This window comes from Dipodomys merriami, unplaced genomic scaffold, assembly GCF_024711535.1.
Source record: "Dipodomys merriami isolate MVZ:Mamm:240054 unplaced genomic scaffold, mDipMer1.0.p SCAF_17, whole genome shotgun sequence".
Lineage (NCBI taxonomy): Eukaryota > Metazoa > Chordata > Mammalia > Rodentia > Heteromyidae > Dipodomys > Dipodomys merriami.
Genome location: NW_027203048.1, coordinates 11303980 through 11328948, shown reverse-complemented (window position 1 = coordinate 11328948; position 24969 = coordinate 11303980). Strand labels below are relative to the sequence as shown.

Sequence of the window (24969 nt, the reverse complement as noted above, 5' to 3'; positions counted from 1 at the left end):
GAATTTGCATGAAACGAGACTGACACCTAGTGGTTACCTTTATTTTGACAACTGTATTTCTATTTTTTGGGGGGGTGGGGGGGCGGGCGGGTCCGGTCGTGGGGCCTGAACTCTGGGCCTGGGCGCTGTCCCTCAGCTCTTCAGCTCAAGGCTAGCGCTCTACCACTTGAGCCACAGCGCCACTTCCGGATTTTTCCTTTTTGCTTATGTGGTGCTGAGGAATCGAACCCAGGGCCTCATGCATGCAAGGCAAGCACTCTACCACTGAGCCACCTTCCCAGCCCCGACAACTTATTTCTAATCAGCAAATGTAACTTGGACAATCTGTGGTGGTTGTAAGGGCTCTCCACTTAATTAGATTTAATTAAGCATCACACCAGAGTGTATTGTAAAATCCAAATAGAGAATTAACACTGAGAGAAAGCCAGGAAACCACCTGAGACAATGTTATCGTAGGCTCTACATTTACCAAAGCCATGTTTTCTTCTATCTATCTAGATAAATCTCCACAGTTCACAGAACCAAAGACCTACATTCTAAGGGGTTCAAGTTGCAAGTTTCTAAAATGAAAGTTTGTTTATCCCTCTGTTCCAACAAGCCTGTTTCTTAGAAGACTATCCTGGGGGCTTAGGACTTGAGAGTCCTACAATTATTCTGATCCCTGATTGAGAATACACCATTTGTTCCTGTGGCCACTCCAAGCCATCCCTGTGTAAGTTAATGACATTTGACTTCATTCTACCTCATATCCTAATCAACTGCTCCTCTGTGTCTCACCAGCCAAGCCTGTTATTAGCACACTGTGCTTTTCCCAGGGACACACAGAATACTGAGGACTGGATCAGAGAATAACAGTCAAAAGAGTAGACAAGATTCTCAGAACTGATGAGAGCCAAACTCTTACCTCATGAATGTGTGACTCTGTCTATTTCAGACAGGGAATGGCTGGGGTCCACACAGGCCAGAGTGGTAAGGGATGCAGAGTCTACATTGGCTGGTGCCAGGCTGGGTGGAGCCATACTCTGCCTTAGCTGTGGCTGAGGCCTAGAAAATTTCTCTCCCAGTGGTGGCTTTCCTCTTTTGCTGCCCCAGAATCCCTCCCTGTCTCACAGGACCCTTTAGCTCCACCCACGGGAGGGGTTCAGAACTCTTACCCACAGCTGCACCTTTCTTTTTGTTGTTTTTTGTTCAGTCATAGGGCTTGAACTCTGGGCCTGGGCACTGTCCCTCAGCTCTTCAGCTCAAGGCTGGGGCTCCACCACTGAGCCACAGCACCACTTCAGGTCTTCTGGTGTTTAATTGCAGATAAGAGTCTCATGGACTTTCCTGCCCAAACTGGCTTTGAATTGTGATCCTCAGATCTCAGCCTCCTAAGTAGCTGGGATTACAGGCTTCACCTTTGTTTCTGTAATGAGTACACACCGGAGAGAGGAAACAAGGGAAAGGGAAAGGAAGAAAAATAACTAGAATGAAATGCAAGAAAAACCTATCTAACTCCAGAAAGGGTGATCTTTTTTTTTTTTGGGGGGGGGGGGAGGTTTCCGGTCGTGGGGCCTGAACTCTGGGCCTGGGCGCTGTCCCTCAGCTCTTCAGCTCAAGGCTAGCGCTCTATCACTTGAGCCACAGTGCCACTTCTGGCTTTTTTCTTTTTGCTTATGTGGTGCTGAGGAATCGAACCCAGGGCCTCAGGCATGCAAGGCAAGAGCTCTATCACTGAACCACCTTCCCAGCCCCAGGATGATTTTTTTTCAAGCTCAAAGATAAGAAAACTAAAAAGGAAGATAGCATTGCAGGGGATGAAAAGGTAAACTAGAAAATATTTGTTATGTAGGAATAAGCTTACCTAAGGAAGTAAGGCCCTCTGCAGCAGAAACTATAAAACCCTGAAGAAACTGAAGACACCAGGAAGTAGAAAACCTTCCTATGTTCCTGGATTGGCAAAACATTATGAAAATGGCCACAAGGCCAAAGGCAATCTACAAATTCAATGTCCAACAAAATCTCAATGTCAGCCATCATCTAGAATATGAACAAATGTTGACAGGGGTGTTGGAAAACAGGAACCCTATTACACTGTCAGTGATAATATAAACTAGTACAACCATTCTAGAAGGCAGTTTGGAGATTATTCAAAATCCTAAAGTGACTACATTATTGGGCATGTAAAGAATACAAGTCAGGATATGTAAAGACACTTACATATCCATGTTTACTGCTGCACTATTCACCATAGCCAAACTATGGAAAGAGCCCCAGATGCCCTACAACAGATGAATGAATCAAGGCAATGATACAGAATGATAGATAGATAGATAGATATAGATAGATAGATAGATAGATAGATAGATAGATAGATAGATAGACAGACAGATAGAATATGCACACAACACACACACACACACACACACATACATACACACAATGAAATTTTACTCATCCATTCAGGAATAATGTCATTTCCACGGAAATGAATGGAAAAAATTATGTCAAATTAAGTCAAGCTCAGAGACAAAGGACACATGTTTTAGATGTGGAAGTTACACTTGAATTATAAACATATATGAAAATATATACTGTATCATATGCATACTCACACAAATTGATTATAGTATATACACAAGAGGATTCTAATGGCATAACTCCTTTGAACTTACAGTTTAGCAAAATGAACACCAGGAAGCTGAAACATGTTTCTCCAGAGGGGGAGAAGGTCAAGGGGAGGAACAGTAGATGAATGGACATACATGAAAATAGAACCAGGTAACTTGAGGGGATAGGTAAAATTGGAAGAGACGGGAGAAAATGATAAAAGGGGTGACAGTGATCGAGACATATTGTGCGCATAAACTGATGTTGAAGAGAAACTCCTTTGTACAACTACTTAAAAGATAAATTTTTACTATTTAAAAAGAATGTTTGTGGCTGGGTGCCACTAGCTCATGCCCGTAATTCTAGCTACCCAGGAGACTGAGATCTGAGGACTATAGTTCAAAGCCAGCTGGGACAGGAAAGCCTGTGAGACACTTCCTCCAATTAACCACCAGAGTCAGATGTACCTGTGGCTCAAGTGGTAGAATGTTAGCTTTGACTACAAAAGTTCAGGGACAGAGCCCAGATCCTAAGTTCAAACCCCGAGACTGGTGCATGCACGTGCACGCCCACATATGCGTGTGCTCAGGCACACACACACACACACACACACACATGCGCACACACACACAATATAGGTATAGATATAGATAGATAATTAATTACAATGAAGGATGAATCTCAAGAATAAATAGTAAGTCAGGCAATCCCTGTAAAGATAGACAAGGATCTGAACCCACAATTCACTGAACAACCTCAAATGACAATATAAAGCAGGTGAACTGAGACTCATGATGAAATGGAAATAAGTACAAATAAGTACACTCTGGTTTTGAAAATGAGAAACCTCCCTGTGAAGTGACCAGCGCATATTTCTTGGCTCACAGAAGAATCCTCACGTCATTTTACACAGTAATACATCGCTAAGAAGTCTCCTGTACAGTTTAAGAAAAATATAGCCTGGAGCCAGTGGCTCACTCTGTAATCCAAGCTACTCAAGAAACTGAGATCTGAGGATCATGGTTCAAAGCCAGCCTAGGCACAAAAGTCCATGAGACTCTTATCTCCAATAAACCACTCAGAAAACCGGAAGTGGCACTGTGGCTCAAGTAGTAGAGTGCTAGCCTGGAGCTGAAGAGCTGAGGGATAGTGCCCAGGCCGAGTTCAAGCCCCATGACAAAAAAAAAAGTTCACTGTAGCACTATATCAAATAAAGATATCTAAAGTGTATAACATGTGAAATACTAAGAACCAAACATCGTAACTTTTTGGGGCTGGGAAGGTGGCTCAGTGGTAAAGTGCTTGCCTTGCATGCCAGAGGCCCTGGGTTCGATTCCTCAGCACCACATAAGCAAAAAGAAAAAAAGCAGGAAGTGGCGCTGTGGCTCAAGTGGTAGAGCGCTAGCCTTGAGCTGAAGAGCTGAGGGACAGCGCCCAGGCCCAGAGTTCAGGCCCCATGACTGGACCCAAAAAAACAAAAAACAACAACAAACATCGTAACTTTAAAATATAATAGTGTGGTGATAAAAAAAAAAAAAAACCTTATTCTAACTTCTTAAATGTGTGTACACATGCAAATGAGAAGATTAAAAGGTGGTAAAATACTAAGAACAATGATCTGTCATGACTTTTTTATCTTTCAGTCTTTTCTAGAATGGTTTCAGTTAAGTGTCATAAGTTTCAAAGACAAAAGATTATAAAAATTCATTTAAGGATAAAGATCTTAAATTCACCTTTAGGGCTGACTGCATTTAACATGCAGAGACAGCCAAATTTCCTTTAGAACTCAGACCACGCTCTCACATCCCATAGTGGGAAACTGTCTAACAATTAATTGATCTGAACATATCCTTAGAAGTCTTACTTTGATGTTCAAAGGATCCCTACAGTTAAAACTGTGCTTGTTTTCAGCATCCTTAAGCCATGTGACATCATCGTTACCTCCTGTCACACTCAAGAAAGAAATTATATAGACTGATCATTGCCACACTGCAGTGTGGCTAAGTATTCCAGCCTCTGGCCCTGAATCTAGTCTCTTCCCACCAAACTGAAGGTTCTCCTGCCGGCCCACCTTCCACTTCCTGCACCAATCTACCGAGACTCTGTGCAATTGACGACACAGAACACACACCCCAAAATACATAAAATGCTAATATTGTTATGTATATTTCTCTCAATGAAAAGCTAGGGATTTCAACAGACTGAGCATAATTAACAAGGCCAAAGTGTGGCTGAATCCATTTCTGGTTCCTTAAGTGCCATTTTCCTATTGTGGTACCTGTGGCCACAAGCAAACTAGTCTGAGACCCACCACCTGAGTCCCACTTGTCAATGTGACAAGGCCCTAGCCCAGCCCATACTGAAGCCAAGGTCAGCCTACAGCTGTCCTCAGCACCAGCATGAAGACCATGCCATTCGTTTCTTACTGTGGTGCCACACTCTGGTTCAAGCCCCTCTGCCATTTGTAAAACTAGGTGTGAGGTTTTCCTATGTAGCAAACAACATTCATATTCTGCTCCCACAGAGGTGTTTTTCTATGGTAAATACACACACCAAGACATACACTCTCTTAGAGATCTCCCATGCTCTCCTCCATTTTCCTAAGACTGACTAAAGCCTTTTAGTCCACATTACTGTGGTGGCCTATTGTTCCATTTTGTGACATGCTATACAATTTCATTAGAACCGAGACCACTGCAACTGAAGAAAACTGAATTTGACACCTGTGGACTGAACTGGAAGGGGAAACCCTGTCTGCCTAGGCAGGTTCCCACAGCTGAAGAACATCACAAATTCAAATCCCAAGGAAATGAGAAGTGTCAACAACTCCTACCTCACTCCATAGTGTCCCCCAGGTTTCTCCTCTTCCAAGGGGCCAGGCCTTGGGCTCATTTCTACCACTCCCTTGGTAAGTTCACCGGCTTTAAGTTGTATCTATGGCAACAGCAGACTGCTAGCTCCTGACCTATATATGGGTACTGCCCAGAGCCCCTAAAATGCTAGAACAGACGCTTATCTGCAGCTTTAAGTGATTCCTGAGGAGATGCAGATTCCAACACAGTGTCTTGCGAGTGTGAGGGAGGACTTGAGACCAGGCACATGTGAAGCCACAGCCAGGGGGAGGGGAGACCACCCACTGTCCTGGGCACAGGCTTCCTGACCTGTGGAGCCCCATTAAGTCTAACTTTTAAAACATTAAGTCTAACTTTAAAACCCCCAAAATCAACTCCATCACTACAGTCCTAACTCGTTACACTATCCTTACTCCCAGGGATTACTGCAAAACGTTTTACCTCGGGTGCCATCCTTACTTTGCCACAGGGAATGCCAAATCCATCAGTCCTTGCCTATGAATGGTCTACAGGGGCTATGCAACCCTACTGCTCACCCACTCCTGATCTGATCTCTCAATGCATCATTTCTCACTGTCTCTCCCACAGTCAGACATGCGCTGCAAGCCTCAGGCCTGTGCTCGGGCTGCCTCCTCTACCTAATTCTTTCCCACAAAGCTACTTAGCTGACTCAAGCAGCCTCCTGGTCTATATTTGCATGTTAAGCCTGCCACCTATACATCCCTACCTGAACTCCCAAGTAAATATCACAGTACCCACTACACAAAAGCCTAATCACTCATTGTTTACATCTTCCTGGGATGTCAGCTTTGCGGAAGCAGTGAGTGCACTGCTAGTGCACACTAGCGGGTGACCATCTTTACAATGGATGACAGAGGCAACTGACATAGAGAGAACTTAGAGGCCCCAGTGCTGCACTCAGCCTTCCACACACGAGAAGCAGCAAACCTCACTCCATAAGCCAAGCGGAGCTAGAGAACATGAGCATGTCCAAGGACCAAGGATCCTTCTGGACACCAGCTCTCAGTGCCAACCTGGGGGGGCCACACCCTGAGAACATTTACACTAACCAAAGACAAGATGTTTTTGCTAAGCATCCATAGCATGAATGTAGAATTCATAAATGTGGAATTATGCTTCCAGGAATTAGTTTAACATTTCACAAATCAGTGCCCCGACTCTTCTGCTCTCAAGATAGAATTTCTGACCTTCAGACACCCCTCTGCATTAAGGTTTCAAGGCCCCAAGCCTGAATCCCTGACTTCTGCTTCCATCGAAACACATTCATATGCTCAATATGCTCGTCTTTACTGGAGGAATTTAAACCTTCTCAAACACAACCATCTGTTTCAGATCTTTGCAAAAACATTTAGACCAGAATCTACTTGTAAATAGACAACAGAGCTTAACTTATGCACTCCTTTAAATTAATACACACAGTGAAGACAAATAGTCTTGACTTGATAAAGCAATGACAACTAAATACAGTGATCATTCACTTGATCATGGTTAAGAAATGAGATTTTTAAAAAAGAGGGAAGTAATAACCAGCTTCATTAAAAAAAAAAAAAGGCCTAGAAAGTTGAACTCAACAAATACATAAAACTTGTGTGTAAATTAGAACTAGAAAAAGTACCCATGACTAGCAAACTGCTGGAGTTATTGCTCTTTAGTGGACCAAGGGTTAGGGAATGTGACTCAGCCTCCTGTTCACACAGGGGCCTTCCCGGGCAGATCTTACCATGAAGAGTCACAGCCCAACCAAGCAGGCTGCATCACAAAACCAGGTACAACTAACACTAAATTAAGACAAAGTTCTTGGTTCATTCATGTAGCATTTACCCATGAATGCTAAAGGAGTAAAGCCACTTTTTAAAAAGGCTTCACTTCCCTAAGCCCAAGTATGTGGTTGTATTGGTCTACAGATACCACAGACAAGCAAGGAATAGAGATGTGTATTTATTCACTTTACAAAGAGAATGGTATTAAATTTGCCATAACAGTTCCATATAGACAAAGACAACTGTACATTGTACCAGCAGCCAGCTCACACTGCTCCGCGGGAGGCTCTGTGGCTCAGCTCTAGGAGGTGAGCACAGAAGTCTGCTCTACCACTGATGTTACATTACAAAGTCCCTTGGAGATAACGGTTTGGTTTTACATATTCACAGGTGGGAAAAATAAATCCATCTGCCCAGCCCTTCCTTGGAGGTGAGCTTCCATCTGTATATTCCCTAGTGAGTAGTATGTAAAATACTAAGCCCATTCTTTAAAAACAAAGAAAATGACTCATCATTTGAAAAAGCTTTCATAGCACACCAAAATACTTATTATACATACATAAAGTCTTAAGTAAGATTATCTTAAAGATAAACAGATACCCTAACACTGCCAAGAGTGGGTAATGAAAATGAAAAACTTTAAATTACTGAATTATAAAAATATTTTCTTTGGAAAAAATTCCAACAAGGTTATCATTAATATCTAAAACCAAAGAGAAAAATAAACAATTGTTCTTTGATCCATTAGTAATTTAAATAAAAATGAACCTCTTCAAAAGCAGCTGTGACTGAGTTTTTTAAAAAGTTGCAGGTAATGAGCACTTTAAATCTATACACTAATGATTCTTACAGGCAAGTTGCAAATAAGAAATCCCTTAATATGGCAAAATCTTCAGTTCATTCATTACCATAATTTTTTTAAATTTTGTCTAAAAAAATATCTCACATGACAGTTAAAAAATAAGTGGTTATTTTTGGGAAGCACTCCAGATACTGACTCTGACCCAGGTCAGATTGCCAGTTACTAGACAGGCTAGGGGCACTGGTGGATTTTTTTCATCCCATCATTTTTGCTCCAGTTTTCAGTTTTCAGTTCCTATTTTATGAAAATGTTATAAACTAAATGTGCCAAATTGGAAAGCTCACTAGTGTTGCTTCACAGCTGGACTTGATGAACGACACCAACCTGAGAAGAGTGCCGGCTCCGCCACACACGTCCAGTCCGTGAACCCCACAGGACATCCGTCTCCACTCAAGTCCATTCCTCACAGAACCAACCATACCAGGGTATTAGAGTATAAAAATAGACCATGTATCGGACAATCATGTCAGTACATTGCAGAAAATGTGTCTATTTACTGTGTAAAGTTTATTAACATTGACTGAAACACTCTTATTTACACAGTTAGAATGCGGGGCACTCAGGACAGCAAGGTGGCAGGATCACCACTGTGAAGGCGGAAACGTGCGTGGTCTTTGGCCTCCTGGCACAGGCAGCCCTCCCCAGGAGGGTTGGCAGCGCGAGCAAGGTTGAGCTGGTTCACAGCTTCATGGCCATCTCTATTTTTACTCCTCTTCACTTTCGTTCTCTGGATCTAAGTCAGACTCTCCATTGAATTCTTTTTCACTTGCCATCTCTCTGTCCTCACCATTTTCATCTTTTTCTTGAACATCCTCTTCTTCCTCTTCATGCTCCTCATCTGCCTCCTCATCCTTCCCACTTTCTTTCTCCTCCTCCTCCTCTTCATCCCAATCATCCTGATAGAAATAACGAAACAGGAAAGCATTGTGAAGGGCTTATTTGTGCAGCCAATGGGGATATAAAGAAAGACTTATGAACCAGGAAACAAATTACTCACATCAGAATCCTTATCTGCAATTTCATCATCAGACTCTTCTTCAGATGATTCTGTAAGGGGAGGAGAAAAATCAGTCTTACTTAATTTCCTGAACAAAGAAGAAATCACATCCCTGAAAACAAAAGTAGCACCAGAAATTGTTGAGTTTACTTCCAGAAATAGTATAGTATTTATACCGAGCTACTGTGCACACAAGATGAAACACAAATTAGTCATGGTGGCTCACAACTGAATCTCAGATACCAACTGAAGCTTGGCACCACCCTAGGCAAAAACAAATTGGCAAGATCCACTATCAAGAAATAAATCAGACACCATGAAAAACACCTGTAATCTCAGTTATACAGAAGGCATATGCAGACAGATTGCAGTTTAAGGCTGTCTCTGGCAAAAGCACAAGACCACATCCCCAAAACAGCTAAAACAAAAGGAGCTATGGCATGGCTAAAGTAGTAGAGTGCTTGCCCAGGAAGCACAGTGGCAGTAACACTAGTATGTATGTATGTATGTATGTATGTATGTATGTATGAGTGTATGCGTGTATATGTGTGTATACACACATATATATACTGGGATCATACTATGCCCGATTATGTAGAAAAATACATTAATTTTATTATCTTTAAGCAGTTGTACAAAGGAGATGCCATTTAACAAAGCAGTTTATGAATACTATGTAACCAGATTAGTGTTGCCCCTTTCAATATTCTTAGCTGTTCAAACCCCCCCCTTATTTTTCTTAATTTTGTGTTATATAGAACAAATTATTGACTCCATTCTCCCCCATCCTCCACTCTCCCCCTACATTTTTCTGCCCCATCTCTGCTGGTGTTGTGTAGGGACTTGACCTAGTCCTTCTAATATATTAGAGCTCTCTCTTCATAGTCTATTATACTTCAGTTAATTCACTTTTAACCAGTTGCATACCACAGATTCTAGCTACCACAAAAGATGGAACCTTTGTTTCCCTGAGCCTGACTTGCTTTATTTAATATAATTTTTTCAAATCTTCCCAGTTCCTTATTTATGGTACAAGATCATTCTTTCTAATGGAGGAGTAAAATCCATTGTGTATATATACATACCACATTGTCTTGATCCATCCCCCCAGTGAGGATCTGGGCTGACTCCATACTGTAGCTACATTGAATGAACATGGTTGTGGCTAGTGGCTTTTACTGTAACCTTGTTTGTGACCTACTAGATAAATGCTCAGGAGTAGAACTGCTGGGTACTAGTGTAATTCTATGTTTAGTTTTTTGAGGAATCTCCATACTGCTTTCCTCCAGAGTGAAGGAACAAGTTTACATTCCTACCGAGAGTATTAGTGTTCCCCTTTGGCGGAATCCTTGCTAGCATTTGTTATTATGTGCTTTCTTAATAACATCCATTCCAACTGGGATGTTTTGTTTTGATTTGCATTCCCTTTATGGCAAGGATGTTGAGCATTTCTTCTTGTGTCTATTAGACATTTTCACTTCTTCTGAGAAGTCTCTCTTTAAGTCATTAGCCCATTTATTAATTGGGTTGTTATTTGAGGGTTTAATTTTTTGTTTTTTGAGCTCTAAGTATATTCTGAATATTAGGTCCTTGTCAGATGATAATAAAAACCTTCTCCCATTCTATGAGTTTTCTTTTTTAGCTTGCTAGCTATGTACTTTGCTATGCAGAAATTTTTATTTATTATCTTTAAGCTATCCCTGAAGGGCGGTGCCAGTGGCTCATGCCTGTAATTCTAGCCCCTCGGGAGATTAAGATCTGAGGATGCAGTTTTAAGCCAGTCTGGGTAGGAAACACAATAAAAATGCACCATAAATGGAGCTGTGGCTGAAGTGATAGAACACTAGCCTTGCATAAAAATGCTAAGGGTCAAAATACCCAGATCTGAGTTCATATTTTCTCCCTCTCCCTCCTTCTCCCTCTCTCTCTCCTTCCCCCTGCCTAAGACACACATATATAACTGACCTCAAACATGTACAAAAGCCTTGTAAAATCTCATCTTAAAATACTAAGCCAGCCAGGCGCCAATGGCTCATTCCTATAATCCTAGTTACTCAGGAGACTGAGATCTGAGAATCGTGGTTCAAAGCCAGCCTGGGCAGGAAAAGTCTGTGAAACTCTTATCTCCAATAAACCACCAGAAAACCAGAAGTAGCACTGTAGCTCAAGTGGTAGAGCACTAGCCTTGAGCTGAAGAGCTGAGGGACAGCACTCAGGCCCAGAGTTCAAGCCCCACAACCAACAACAAAAAGCCATTCTGGAATGGCTTTTTTTTTGTATAGACAAAACTTCATAGAAAAATGCCAGCTTATAAACTAAATATAGAAGAAATGGAAGCAGTACTAATGATGGCAGTATTCAATGGTATGATATGAAAAACACTCCAACATAAGGAACACGGAGAGATTACAGTCTAAGCACTAAGCGAAGTAAAGAAAGAGAAGGCTGTCACCCATCCTAAAGTAACACAAGAACCAATCCAATGGGGCTGATGATGAGATGCCTATTAACACACCTATACTGATATGTCCCACAAAATGTTTGACTTGACTTCAAGTCTAACCAACTCTTAGAGCTCACATCCAGTTTAAAAGAATGACAGCATTTATAGAACAAACTAAATGACACCAAAAAGAAGCAAATCTACCAAATCAACTACAACTGCCAATCTCCTTCATCAAGTTACCTATCAAACATGAAGTCCTAGAAGCGAAATTTTAGAGATACCCAACCACATTCAAACATTATGGAAAGACAAGACTGAACCTGCTCAAAAAAAACAAAAAACAAAACAGCATGCATGAAGACATGTTAAGGAAAAGCTGGGAAAGAGCAAATGGTAAGCTAGATACTGAATACAATTAATCTGGTTAGTTTTTCACCGTACATATTGTTGTACAGTGTTTAATACCCAGTACAAGGGCATGTACGTATTCATGAAAATCTTATTAGCTTCCCATCTGAGAACATTTGGGATTTTTTCATTTTGAAATTAGGAATACCCAACTGGGAAATATATGCAAAATCTCAAAACTCAAAATAATTCAAAAGTAACTCACTCAGGCTCAAGCATACGCATGTGTGGTACTCAGCCAGGCTGTTGATTTGCACTCAATTCACACAGAAACAATCACGCTGTGTTGCACACACCATGTGACTCACTTTAACACATACTGAGGCATACTCACCCACCTCCACCTCACACTCTTCACTCAAAGGAAGTGCCATACTAAGGGAATAAAACACCTTCAACACTGCTTTGATAATAATGAAGCAGCTGCCCACAAAGCTTTTATCTTATAAACTCTAAAACAGAAAAAATTTATACAATTTTCCTTGGACACATTTTAAAGGCAAAATTCTCCTGCCTTTTGTTCTCAAAGTCTTTTTATATTCTTATAAAAACTGAAGGCTTCAAAAGCTTTTCTTTATATAGGGGAAGCTTATGTCTCATTAAAAATTAAAATCCAAGCCCAGTGCTGGTAGCTCACACATATAATGCTAATCAGGAGGCTGAGATCTGAGGACGTAGGTTAGTAGGCAGCCCTAGCAGCGAAGTCTGTAAGACTGATCACCACTAAACCACAAAGAAACAACCAGAAGTGGTACTATGGCTCAAGTGGTACTGTGCCAGCCTTGAGCCGAAAGAAGCTTAGAAACAGTACTCAGGCCATGAGTTCAAGACACAGGACCAGGACAAAAATAGGTAAGATAGATAAAATCCAGCCAAGGGACAATGGCCTGAATTCTAGCTACTCAGGAGGCTGAGCACTAACGAACACAGTTCAGAGCATACAAGTTCCAAACACTCTTATATCTAATAACCCAGAAGAAAGCCAGAAGGTATGGCTCACAGCTGGTAGAGTACAAACCCAGGGGGAGAGCCCTGAGAGCACCAAGTTCAAAGTTCTAGGCCCAGTACCAGCACCCAACAAATAAATAAATAAAATAAATAAAAACAAACCGAAATAAAATAAAATTTAAAAGCTAAGTTTTAAATTTAAAAATACACAATTCAGGGGGGCACCGGTGGCTCATACCTATAATCCTAGCTACTCAGGAGGCTGAGATCTGAGGATCAGTTCAAAGCCAGCCCAGTCTCAAAAGTCCGTGAGACTATCTTTCTTATCTCCAATAAATCGCTTGGAAAACCCAAAGTGTGGCACTGTGGTTCAAGTGGTAGAGCACTAGCTTTAAGCTGAGGGACAGCGCCCAGGCCCAGAGTTCAAGTCCTACAACTAAGCAAAAGAAAAAAAGAAAAAAAAACAATTCATTTACAGATTACAATGGCAGCCTGTTACATATTAAGTTACTTTAATAAAAACTAATAAATATTCCAAAACAAAAAAGTATTTTATAGTTAGGGATATGATTCGAATGGTAGTGTTTGCTTAGCAAGCTCCAGGCCCTGGGTTCAAACCCCAAAACTAGCCCCTGGAAAAAGAAATTTTAACTGAGTAACACAGCTGCATATAGCTTTCTATATTGACTTCTGTATTCCTTTTGTTGTTGTTGTTGTTCAATCAGGGCCTAGAGGCTGTCCCTCAGCTCTTCAGCTCAAGGATAGCACTCCACCACTTAAGCCATATACCACTTCTGGTTTTCTGGTGGTTTATTGGACATAGAGAGTCTCACGGACTTTCCTGCCTGGACTGGCTTTGAACCACAATCCTCAGATCTTAACCTCTTGAGTAGCTAAGATTATAGGTGTGTGCCACCAGCACCAGGCTTTTCTGTATTCATTTTTACCAATTTGTTTTTAACCAATATTGTTTCTTGAACTGTATGAACAAAACTCATTATCACAAATGACCAGGTGGTAAGTTTAAGACTGCAGGGCCTCTGAAACAGGAGAACACCGTAGAAAAGGCCAAGAATGCAATCCTGTGGCCCATGGCTCCAAGCACTCCCTAAATGAGAGGCTAGGGAAATCCTTAGCCATGATTATAAAGTTGCTCTTAAAAAAGACAACCACACCTACATCAAAGAGTTCCCATTTCTTTAAGTCCTTTGCAGTGTCTATTTTCAACTGCCCAAACCATCAAAGTATGCCTATGTTTTTAATTTGAATTTTCCTATAATGGCCATATTTTTGTATTTATTAGTCCTTTTTCCTCCCTAGAAAGTCATCCATGAACCCTGCATATTTTTCTTTGATTAATAAAAATTTCCTTTAACACATTAAAGAAATTATCTTAAAATTCCGTTTAAGTCATTTGAGATATATAAAAATCTACTGTAGTATTCACGTTATTAGTTTTGCTGTTAATGAGACAGTATTTAGATTTCATGATGCTAAATAAGCAGTAACCATTAAATAAACAAATTGGCAATGGATTGTTTTTTGTTTTTTGTCTATCATGGGGCTTGAACTCTGGGCCTGGGCGCTGTCCCTCAGCTCTTCAGCTCAATGCTAGAGCTCTACCACTTGAGCCACAGCACCACTTCCAGTTTTCTGGTGGTTTGGAGATAAGGGTGTCAGAGTTTCCTGCCTAGGCTGGCTTTGAACTGTGATCCTCAGATCTCAGCCTCCTGAGTAGCTAGGAATACAGGCATGAGCCACCGACGTCCAGCAGTGGCATGTTATTTTATTTAAACACATATAATAGACTTAATACTTAGAAGACAGTCTCAAATGTTACTTGATTTTTAACACATTACAAACCAACACAAAATGTTCTTTTCTTGCCTGTGCCTGTCTCACGTTAACTCTTAAATAAGGTTACAGTTAACATTTTAAAAAATGCTTTGTTTGCACATAAAATATTAAATTTAGGGGTGGTACTGGGTGTTAAACTCAGTACTGAACTTTGCCTCTAGCCCAACAAATCTGATTTGTTCCCTAAAGGCTTGAGAAAACCATCTATAAAACCTCTGGACCTGGGCTGGGAAGGTGGCTCAGTGGTAGAGGGCTTGCCTTGCATGCATGAAGCACTGGGTTCGATTCCTCAGCACCACATAAACAAAAAGAAAAAAGCCGGAAGTGGCGCTATGGCTCAAGTGGTAGAGCGCTAGCCTTGAGCTGAAGAGCTGAGGGACAGTGTCCAGCCCCACGACTGGACCCAAAAAAAAAAAAAAAAAAACAACCTCTGGACCTGGTGATCTGATTAAGCAGACTTTATACTTATTGGCTTTAAGTGAATTTTGCCAATTAGTTTCCTAACAGATTAACCAAGTATCACTTCGGGATTTTTCCTGCTGTTTCTTGTTTTTGAGGTTCTAGGGAAAATTCCTCTACCACTTGAGCTACTACTTCCAAACTTTTGTTACAATTTTCAAATAAGGTCTTAAGTTTTTTATTAGGATAGATAACCTCAGGAAGCAATCTTCCAACCTCAAACTCCCAAATGTATATAACAGATATAGCCACATCCTGTTCTTAAGTCTACTGATACATAAAAGTTCCTGTTTGGGGTTCTATTTGATCTTTTCAATACCTAAGGCTTTTTTCATTACCATATCATATTTGCATCTTTTCTTTCCTCATTTTAATGTTGCTGCAACAGTTGCGAATGTTTTATTAGAAGTGTGCCAAAGCAAGATCTTACATGGATACTTTTACAAACTAGGAGGAAAACAAATGACAAACCATCCAGTTCTAGATCCTATCCTCCCAACCTACACCTTTACCTTCTTCATACACCAATTTTGCCTTCTGTTCAGGAGAGGCCATTTTCTTTGTTCTCTCTGATGCTGAAACCTGAAAGACAGCAGAACTATGAAGCAGGGCATAAAACTGTATCCCAAGTATCATACCACCACCATGGCTACTTCTGCAAAGATCTACTGACCTGACATCCTCCTCCCCTCCCCGCTGTAATAGATGGCTTGAGTATGAGTTGAAAAAAGGCACAGTAAAAAATTCAAGGCTGGTTACAGTAATTCACACCTGTAATCCTAGCTAACTGGAGGCAGATTGAGAAGAGGCCAGTCTAGGTAAAAGTGACCAAGACTCCACTTCAGTTAAGCTGGTGCTATGTGTACACACCTGTCATCCCAGCTACTACGAGGCATACATAGTAGGATCCAAGTGCAAGGCTGACCAGGGCGTGGGGGGAGGGGTGTCCCTCATATTCAAGAAAAGATTTACAAATCTGTAAAAACTGAAACCTACCTAAGGTGACCAGCATACATTTCTAGAATTCTAAAATTAAGACACAGGATTCTAACTTAGCAATTTCTTACTGATCAAGGCAGTTCTCAATGTTCAGGAAAACTATCCTTATTCCTCCCGCTTTCCGTTCCTTACTTCCAAACATTTTATAGCCCAAGACAACTGATTTAACTCACTTGTGTGATTAGCAGAATAAGTTTGCCATGAAGATGAGAGAGTTTCTGAAAAGTTTTGACTCTGCTTTCCATTAACTGATAGAGTGTCCCCAGCTGGTGTACGAGATCAGGTAACTAGGAAAAAAATGACCATTTCATATGAGTAACATATTCCATAGCAAGATGCTATGTGTTTGCTAGCCTCCATACATACATCACTCACAAGTATTTCTGAGGCAGTGACCACTTCTAGCACAACAACACCCCATAATATACTTTCACAGAGGGCTTCACTGTCCTGGCAAGGAAAACAACTTAATAACCTCACCACTTATTTCAGCAAAAGGGGCTTTTCTCGCTTCCTAGTCTCCAATTACAACAGATTTTATCTATCATTATTTTAAGACCTTGGAGCTTTTGCCTGAAATTCTGAGCACAGAACAGACAATTGATGACTAAGTTGACCCACGTAGCATTTTAAGTTTCCTTTGTTAATGCATCCTATGAGACAATGAAGAAATTAAGGGAAATCTATTATCTGACCCTGTATAGCTTTAGGAAAAGAGATCCTATATTCTCTACCTTTTAGTCTTTACTTTCCTTCCTATTTGACATCTGAATAAAAAATACCATTTCATTTAATGTTAATATTCATAAGCAGAGACTTCTATCAAAAGCTAAGGGGGAGGGAGGATCGGGTGGGGGAGAGTGGGAAGGATGGGAAGGGGAAACAAAGGAGGAGGCTACAATACTTGATAAGAAATGTACTCATTATCTTGCCCGTGTAATTGTAACCCCTCTTTACAGTGTTTTCATAATTAAAAAAAAAAAAAAAGCTCAGAGGTATTTCACACCTGGGAATCTACCCTAAAAATCTACACCTGTACATCCATGCTCATTGCCGTACTATTCACAATAGCCAAGATAGGAAACAGCCCAAATACCTCACAATAGATACATGGATCCAAAAAATGTGGTACCTATACACAATGGAATCTTACACAGCCATTAGAAAGAAAAATGTCATTGGCAGGGAAATGGATGAAACTATAACAATCATGTAAATGAGGTAAGCCAAGCTCAGAGAGACAAACAGCACGTGTTCTGATATGCAAACATTAGATATAAAATACACTGGGATATGACAATTTATATAGGATTCTAGCTACGCACAGTGTGACCAAAAGAGGATACTCTTAGTAGAGAAACATAAAGGCTCCACAAACAGAAATAAACTTCAAGGCATGGAAACAAGAGACCTTTTTTGTTTTGTTTTTAATTTTTGATGCTTCTGTCTTTACCTCATGTATGGTATATTCAATTGTACATCTTCAGAAGGGTTGGGAGAGGGTATAGAATTTGAAGGAAAAAGTGAAAAAGTGCAGCAATGGAACTTGCTGGACATTGATGAAAGTGAACTATACAACTCATGAGAGGAAGGGTCTGGAATAAAGCGAGCAAAGTATAGACACCATATGAAAGGAAATATACTCATCATGGGACTTGTAATTGTAATTCCTCTGTACAACACCTCTAAGACCTCTTTATTCTACATATAGCCTTAAGCATTACACAACTTCTACTGTAGTAATTTCACCTTAGAAGTTAATTCCAGAAGAGCTTTCACTGTAACACCTTCTGGACCCCTTCTTTCTTTCCAAACAACTGTGACCCCATCCCTCAAACCAGAGTCCTAAGGAAAGATGTTCATTTGTCTTGGGGAGGGGTGCTGGTGCTGGGGTTGAACTAAGGGCCAGGGCACTCTTAACTTTTTTGCTCAAGTCTAGTGTTCTACCCATTGAGGCAAAGGTCCACTTCCAGCTTTTTTGGTGGTTAACTGGAGCTAAGAGTTTCACACACTGGCCTGTGCTGGTATTGAACCATGATCCTCAGACCTCAGCCTCCTAAGTAGCTAGGATTACAGATATGAACCACTGGCACCTGGCTCAGATGGTTAACTTTTGGCTTCCTTTTGCTGATTGTCAATTCATCTCTAAAGACTACTACTAGCTGGGAGACTCAACCCATTCTAACTGTTGCTTCTCTATCCCCATTCCTGACAATTTGGCAGAGTTCTACTCAGGCACACAAAGAACAAACTGCTGGTCAAAAAGCACCTTATCCATACACTTTCCCATTAAAACCACTGAAGCAAAAGAAGTCAGATGGCATAAAAGAGGGAGAGTAACCAGGAGTTAGAAAAAACAGTTTAAGATGTACAGTTCAAAAACTAAGTAGGGGCTGGGTGCTGGTGGCTCATGCCTGTAATCCTAGCTACTCAGGAGGCTAAGATCTGAGGATCACAGTTCAAAGCTAGCCCGGGCAAGAATGTCCGTGGAGACTCATCTCTAATTAACCACCAGAAAACCAAACTGGCAATGTGGCTCAAGTAGTAGAGCACTTGCCTTGAGCTGAAGTGCTGAGGGACAGTACCCAGACCCCTGAGTTCAAACACCATGACCGATTTAAAAAAAAAAAAAAAAAAAAAAAAAAAAAGGCAAGTAAGTTTATTCAAACACCCGCTGATTTTTTAGGAAATTTTCCTATAAAGTACTAATCAAAAAAAAAAAAAATCTCATTTTATTTTCCAGCATAAGGCATAGGTAATACACTGACAAAATGCCCCAAATCATAGCCAGGAATAAATAAGAAACCCTTGCTAAACCCCAGTACTCAGACAGCTGAGTTCAAGACCAGCATCGGCTCTATGAAATTCTGTCTTAAAAAAAAAACAACCCAAAGCTCAGTGCTGGTAGCTTATTCCTTACATCTATAATCCTACTTACAAAACTGGGATCTGAGGATCACAATTAGCCTAGGCAGTAAATTGCAGTGAGTCTTATCTCCAATTAATCACCAAAAAAGCCAAAATTATAGAGGTGTGGTACAAGTGATAGAACACTAGGTCGTTAAAAAAAAGAGCCAGGCGCCCAGCTACTCAGGAGGCTGAGATCTGAGGATCATGGTTCAAAACCAGCCCAGGCAGGAAGGTACATGAGACTCTTATCTCCAATTTACCACCAGAAAACCAGAACTGGCACTGAGGCTCAAAGTGGTAGAGTGCTTGCCTTGAGCTGAACAATTCAGGCACACTCCACAACCTTGGGGGGGGGGGGGGGGGGGGGTTAAAAGCTAGGTAAAGATATAGAGTACAGAAACAATTTGATACACTCAATGGCACTATCACAATGAAAGCCCTTGTACAATATATATAAATGTGTGTGTGACCAAAAAATATAAAAATCTTTCAGAAAAGATGATGTATATAAAAAAAAACTGCCTGAAATGGATCCACTCATTACCTTGCCCATGTAACTGTAACCCCTCTGGTACGGTATTTTCACAATTTGAAAAAACAACAAAACTACCTGAAGGCTACTATGTTAATCTATACAACTCTTCTTGTAAATCCAGAAGCGGGGGGTTGGGGGGGAGGAGGGGAGGGGAGGGGAGGCCTACTTAATTTTTGCACAACAGTGGTAGTATGAAAGGGTGCTTGCCAATTCCTAGTGAAAAGTCTTTAAAAAGAATATAATGAATGAAGGAGAAGAGGTGAGTTATGAGTCATGTACATTATATGACTACTGGTCTTCAGGAAGACGTACCGTAGATAAGTATGATGCATGAACTGTTAACACACATTTCAGCCATTGAACCATTAACACAGCACTGGAAAAGAAGAAATCCAAGTAAACTAATATGCATTAACTTCAAAACCATATACAACAAAATACAACATTATAATAAGTTTTAACTCCAGCGGGGCAAGTGAGATCTATAAAATGTGTTCTTTGAAGATGACCACAATAAATTACTTCTGTGTATTTCAGTTCTGAGTCTATCTGTAAAATACTAATCTTTTAGGATGTGAGGGCATGTAGTGAACTAGCAGGACAAAAAAGTCTCTCCCTCAAACAATTCAAGAATGAAACCTCTATTAACTTCACACCTAATGCTAGTTCAGTAATCCTTATCCCAATTGAGCTCAACTGATTTTCAATCTTATGTTCATATTTGAAGCCAGCATTTACCTGCTATTAATAATAAACAGCAAAAGCTATTACACCAACCATAAAGAGAATATTGAGACCAAAATTGTGTGGTATCAAAATTGTATGGAGCCAATCCTAATTAATTCTTTACCTTTATGAGCCCATAAGGCTAACAGAATTAATCAAATTATAAAAAAGATGGCTCAGTTGCAGAAGCCTGAATAAGAGCACTTGGAAGACTAGGCCACATGCACAGTTCCAGAACCTGTCTCAAAAACCAAAGTATCCCAGGAAATGGAAATGGGTATCTAGTAAAAAGACCAAGTATTTGTAGTGTTTTACCTAAAACTGAAGGGATAATAGGGACACATTGAGTCCAAGACCTCACACATAATAGGTTAAGTGCTATGCCACTGAGCAGTCCTCATAAAAAGACTGAATACTGACTGGGAAGGTGGTTTAGTGGTAGAGTGCTTCCCTAACATGTATGAAGCCCTGGGTTTGATTCCTCAATACCACATAAACAGAAAAGGCCAGTAGAAGCACTGTGGTTCAAGTGGTAGAGTGCTAGCCTTGAGCAACAAAAGCAGCTCAGGGTCAGCACCCAGGCCGAATTCAAGCCCCAGGACTGGCCAGAAAAAGAAAAAAAGAAAAAAGAGGGGCTGGGAAGGTGGCTCAGTGGTAGAGCACTTGCCTTGCATGCTCGAGGCCCTAGGTTCGATTCCTCAGCACCACATAAGAAAAAAGCCGGAAGTGGCGCTGTGGCTCAAGTGGTAGAGTGCTAGCCTTGAGCTGAAGAGCTGAGGGACAGCGCCCAGGCCCAGAGTTCAGGCCCCACGACCGGACCCAAAAAAAAAAAAAAAAAAAGAAAAAAGAAAAAAGAAAAAAGACTGAGTTGTTAATAAAACTGGCTCATTAAATAAATGAAATACAGCAATACCTCACCTATCGCAGGAGTTATATTCCAGAGACCACCCCTGACAGGTGAAAATCCGCAAAGTAGCAGCATTATATAGTTGTCCCCTCACTACATCACGGTTCACTTACAGCTACTTCACTACTTTAACCCACGATCCTCAGATCCCAGCCTCCTAGGTTTACAGCCAGCTAGGATTACAGGTGTGAGACACTGGCACTTGGCTCTACATGGGAACTTTTAAAACGAAGCTACAGTAAAATTCTTTATGATTAAGAATTATTCAACATAAAATTATGTGAATAACGCTGAATACTTTAGACACTGCTGGTTTTAACAATCACCTCTAGTTTTACTTTCTAGTTTACTTTAGCTGACAGTCATAGCACAGACCTGCCTGAAGTCTGTAACCTCAGCATCTGGGACAGTGCCTAAGCCAGAAAGTGAGTCCAAGGCAAGCTTGTATATAAAATGAGACCCTGTCTCAAAAACAAGTAAATTCAGTCACCTAAACATCTTACCTATTAGGGTGTCCTTGCAACCTCTTGGTAAGCTAGGGAAGAGAAAAACACTATTAGGAGCAGTACTTCCAAGAGAGCTATCTCCATCAACTCCCAGAACACAATGACTGCAGTACAAAGTCACTCCATATACAATCACATCGTACAAAAAATCATCTAATTGAGTTCCACAAAAAAGCTAAGATTTATACCAACTAATGTCCAGAATAAGCAAACCCATGGAGACAGAAATAGAGACTGCCAGTAATTATTACTAATGGATAAGGAGTATCTGAGATGACAACTGTACAACCAATGAACATCCCCCAAAAAAACACTGAACTGTCTTCTTAAAAAGGGGGAATTTTATGGTAAGTTAATTTTCATTAGTTTTAAATACCTATAGAAAAATCAATTTTAACCCAATTTTGCCTTGAAGAAAGAACATTCTGAGATTTTAGTATGATACATGTTTAAAAAAAATCAAAAACTTGTTTTTCCATACCAATAATGGTTAATACTCTTAATACTAACCCTATTCCCCCCGAAATACTTCATGTTAAACAAATGTAATTCAGCTAAGGGTCCTGATTACAAAGTATTGTTTCCTTTATAGGTATACCATTATAGGTTAGTTTTTAGTAATTTGTACCCACCCTTTTAAAGCTTCAGTGGAATTTATTGTACTCTTAAAAGAAACTAAGAAAATTGTTTTCTGTAAGGTAAACAAGGATTACAAAATACCTTGGATTTTACATGCACACCAGGTAATTTAATCTGACACCCCGAATGGTTCTGGATGCTGAGATCTGGACAAGCTGGAGTCATGCAACTCTAGATGTTAGCCTATACCCTACAACAACAACTCTCATTCTAGGACTAGCTGCCACCTTGCTTGCTTGCTACCTACCTACCTACCTACCTACCCCTTTCTTAATACTGTAAAACAAACCTACCAAGGCAAAGACAGGACACTCATCTGTCAGAAATCATGAAAGGGACTCTTACAGGGACGGTAAGCTAGACTATTACAAATCTACATGCCCTCTCCACAATTCCCTATTTTCTGCAGAAAGCTTAGGGGCTTATATACAAAAAAAAACAAATGCACAATTTTTTTTTCAATGTTGGCTTAGAGTACCTTATAGGACATAACCAGAAAGCCAAAGAAAGAACTAAGGGACTCTGTGTAAGGGTCAAGTATTTCCCACCTTTTCATCTGCCATTCACTCTAAATGACATGCATTTGCCTTACAAATTACAAGTCCATACTCCCCTCTAAAATTCATATGAGGATCTTAAGATAGAAAGAACAGTAATTACCTCTTGCAACAATGGAATAACAGCATGCAAGGGTATCCTTAACACAGTCTTCTTTATAAGGTTTAAATTCCTAGTTTGAAGAACTTTCTGTGAGAAAATAAAAGAATCAAGATAAGCATACTTATCAACAAGGGATACTACAGAAAAAACTGTATCTAAAACTAACCAAGGTAATAAACTACCCACTGAATTTGGTAAATGAAGTTTGAAGAACTGAATGTTATGTCTTGCAGATCCACATAAGTACAGTTTTTCAGTTAACAGAATATTTTTTACCAAATTTTAAGAAACACAAAAGACATTTACTATAGGTAAGTATCATTTTAGACATGTTTTCTACCCTCCATTTTCCAAAGTCAGAACTATATCTAGGTGTCATCTTTGCAACAGTGAGCAGCACAGCTCACAAATCGGTTCAGTTCTAGTGATAGACAGAGTGCCTGCCTAGCAAGTACAAAGAGCTCAGTACAAGCCCCAGTACCACCACTAAAACAGAAAGGATAGGGAGAATAAAACAGTAACATCACACTAGTTTTTCTTTCTATGATGCTGATACTGGGGACTGAACTCAGGGCCTTGTGCTCTCACTTACTTAGCTTTATCACTCAAAGCTTATCACTCTGGGGCTGGAAATGTGGCTTAGTAGTAGCGCTTGCATTGCATGCATGAAGCCCAGGGTTCGATTCCTCAGTACCACATGAACAGAAAAAGCTGGAAGTGGCACTATGACTCAAGTGGTAGAGTGCTAGCTTTGAGCAAAAGAAGCTCAGGGACCCTGCCAAGGCCCCAAGTTCAATCCCCAGACTGGCAAAAAGAAAACAACTCTCTGAGGTGGACTCCAGTGTCTCCTTGCTACCTAGGAGGATAGCAGTTCTAAGCCAGCCCAGGCAGGAAAAGTTCGTAAGACTCATTTCCAATTAACTATCAAAAAAGACTGGAAATGGGGCTGTGGCTCTAGTGGTAGAACTCTAGCCCTGAACAAAAAAATGCAGGGATAGTGCCCAGGACCCGGGTTCAAGCCCCAGGATGGGCATGGGTGAGGGGTGGGGGTGAGAAGAGGAGACGACAGGGACCTACCTCTTTTGAGGCTAAGATTTTGCATAGAAATTTGGGGGGAGACACTGACTTCCCCTTTTTCTCTTAAAGGTACCACAAGGGCATAAATTCAGGTTTGTAATGTATTTTATCAATTCCTAACATACTTCAGAATTCCATCAGCCTATAAAACCTTATCAACCTTCTCTAGACCATCAAGCAGAATTTATATATTTATGAAGTTTCTAATGCAAAAGAAAACATTTAAACATCACAAAGGAGCTGAAGGATGAACTCTGTTGTTTTCAATTAACCAAACTGTTTAGTTTCAAGTAACCAAAATACAAGCTTCAAAGCTGCCTGTAAGCCAGGCCTTAGTGGCCTGGTGTCCTCACACCTGTAGCCATCTCAGGAGGCTGAGACTTGAGGATCACAGTTCCAAGCTAGCCTGTGAGATTCTTTTCTCTAACTACCAAAAACCTGGAAATGGTGCTGTGGCTTAAAAGTGGTTGAACACAAAAGCTTGAGCGCAAAAGCTCAGAGACAGAACCCAGGCAGAGTTCAACAGTAACATTAACATCTAGAGTACTTGCCTAAGGGCCTTGGGTTCAAAACCCAATACCACAAAAACAAGCAAACAAATAGCAAAATAAGCTGGTTATTTAAGCATAGTTAAGATACTTAGGACAGTATGTTGCAACTTTCACATTAGTGTATTCAGAGTGTACTTGATGAGTAGTCCTCAATTCACTTCCTTTTTATAGATCAGTTTTCATAAAGTTCCAATCATCTAAACTCATCTAGAGAAACTACTGAGAAGCTCTGTACATTACTTTTTGAGAGTCATCATGTT

At 40.5% G+C, this 24969-nt stretch overlaps 1 protein-coding gene across 1 annotated transcript in view; it reads right to left on the bottom strand.

Moving 5' to 3' along the window:
• Positions 1-7387: 7387 nt before the first annotated feature.
• The window catches only part of Wdr43 (WD repeat domain 43), a 52794-nt gene continuing 35212 nt past the window's right edge, over positions 7388-24969 (bottom strand). The window contains exons 12-18 of the mRNA XM_070025299.1: positions 23082-23168; positions 21780-21811; positions 19956-20019; positions 16372-16485; positions 15712-15781; positions 9082-9131; positions 7388-8980 (exon numbers count right to left, since the gene is read on the bottom strand). Of these exons, the coding sequence (XP_069881400.1) occupies positions 8789-8980; positions 9082-9131; positions 15712-15781; positions 16372-16485; positions 19956-20019; positions 21780-21811; positions 23082-23168 (609 nt within the window). The 3' untranslated portion in view covers positions 7388-8788. The remainder of the gene's footprint in view (positions 8981-9081; positions 9132-15711; positions 15782-16371; positions 16486-19955; positions 20020-21779; positions 21812-23081; positions 23169-24969) is intronic.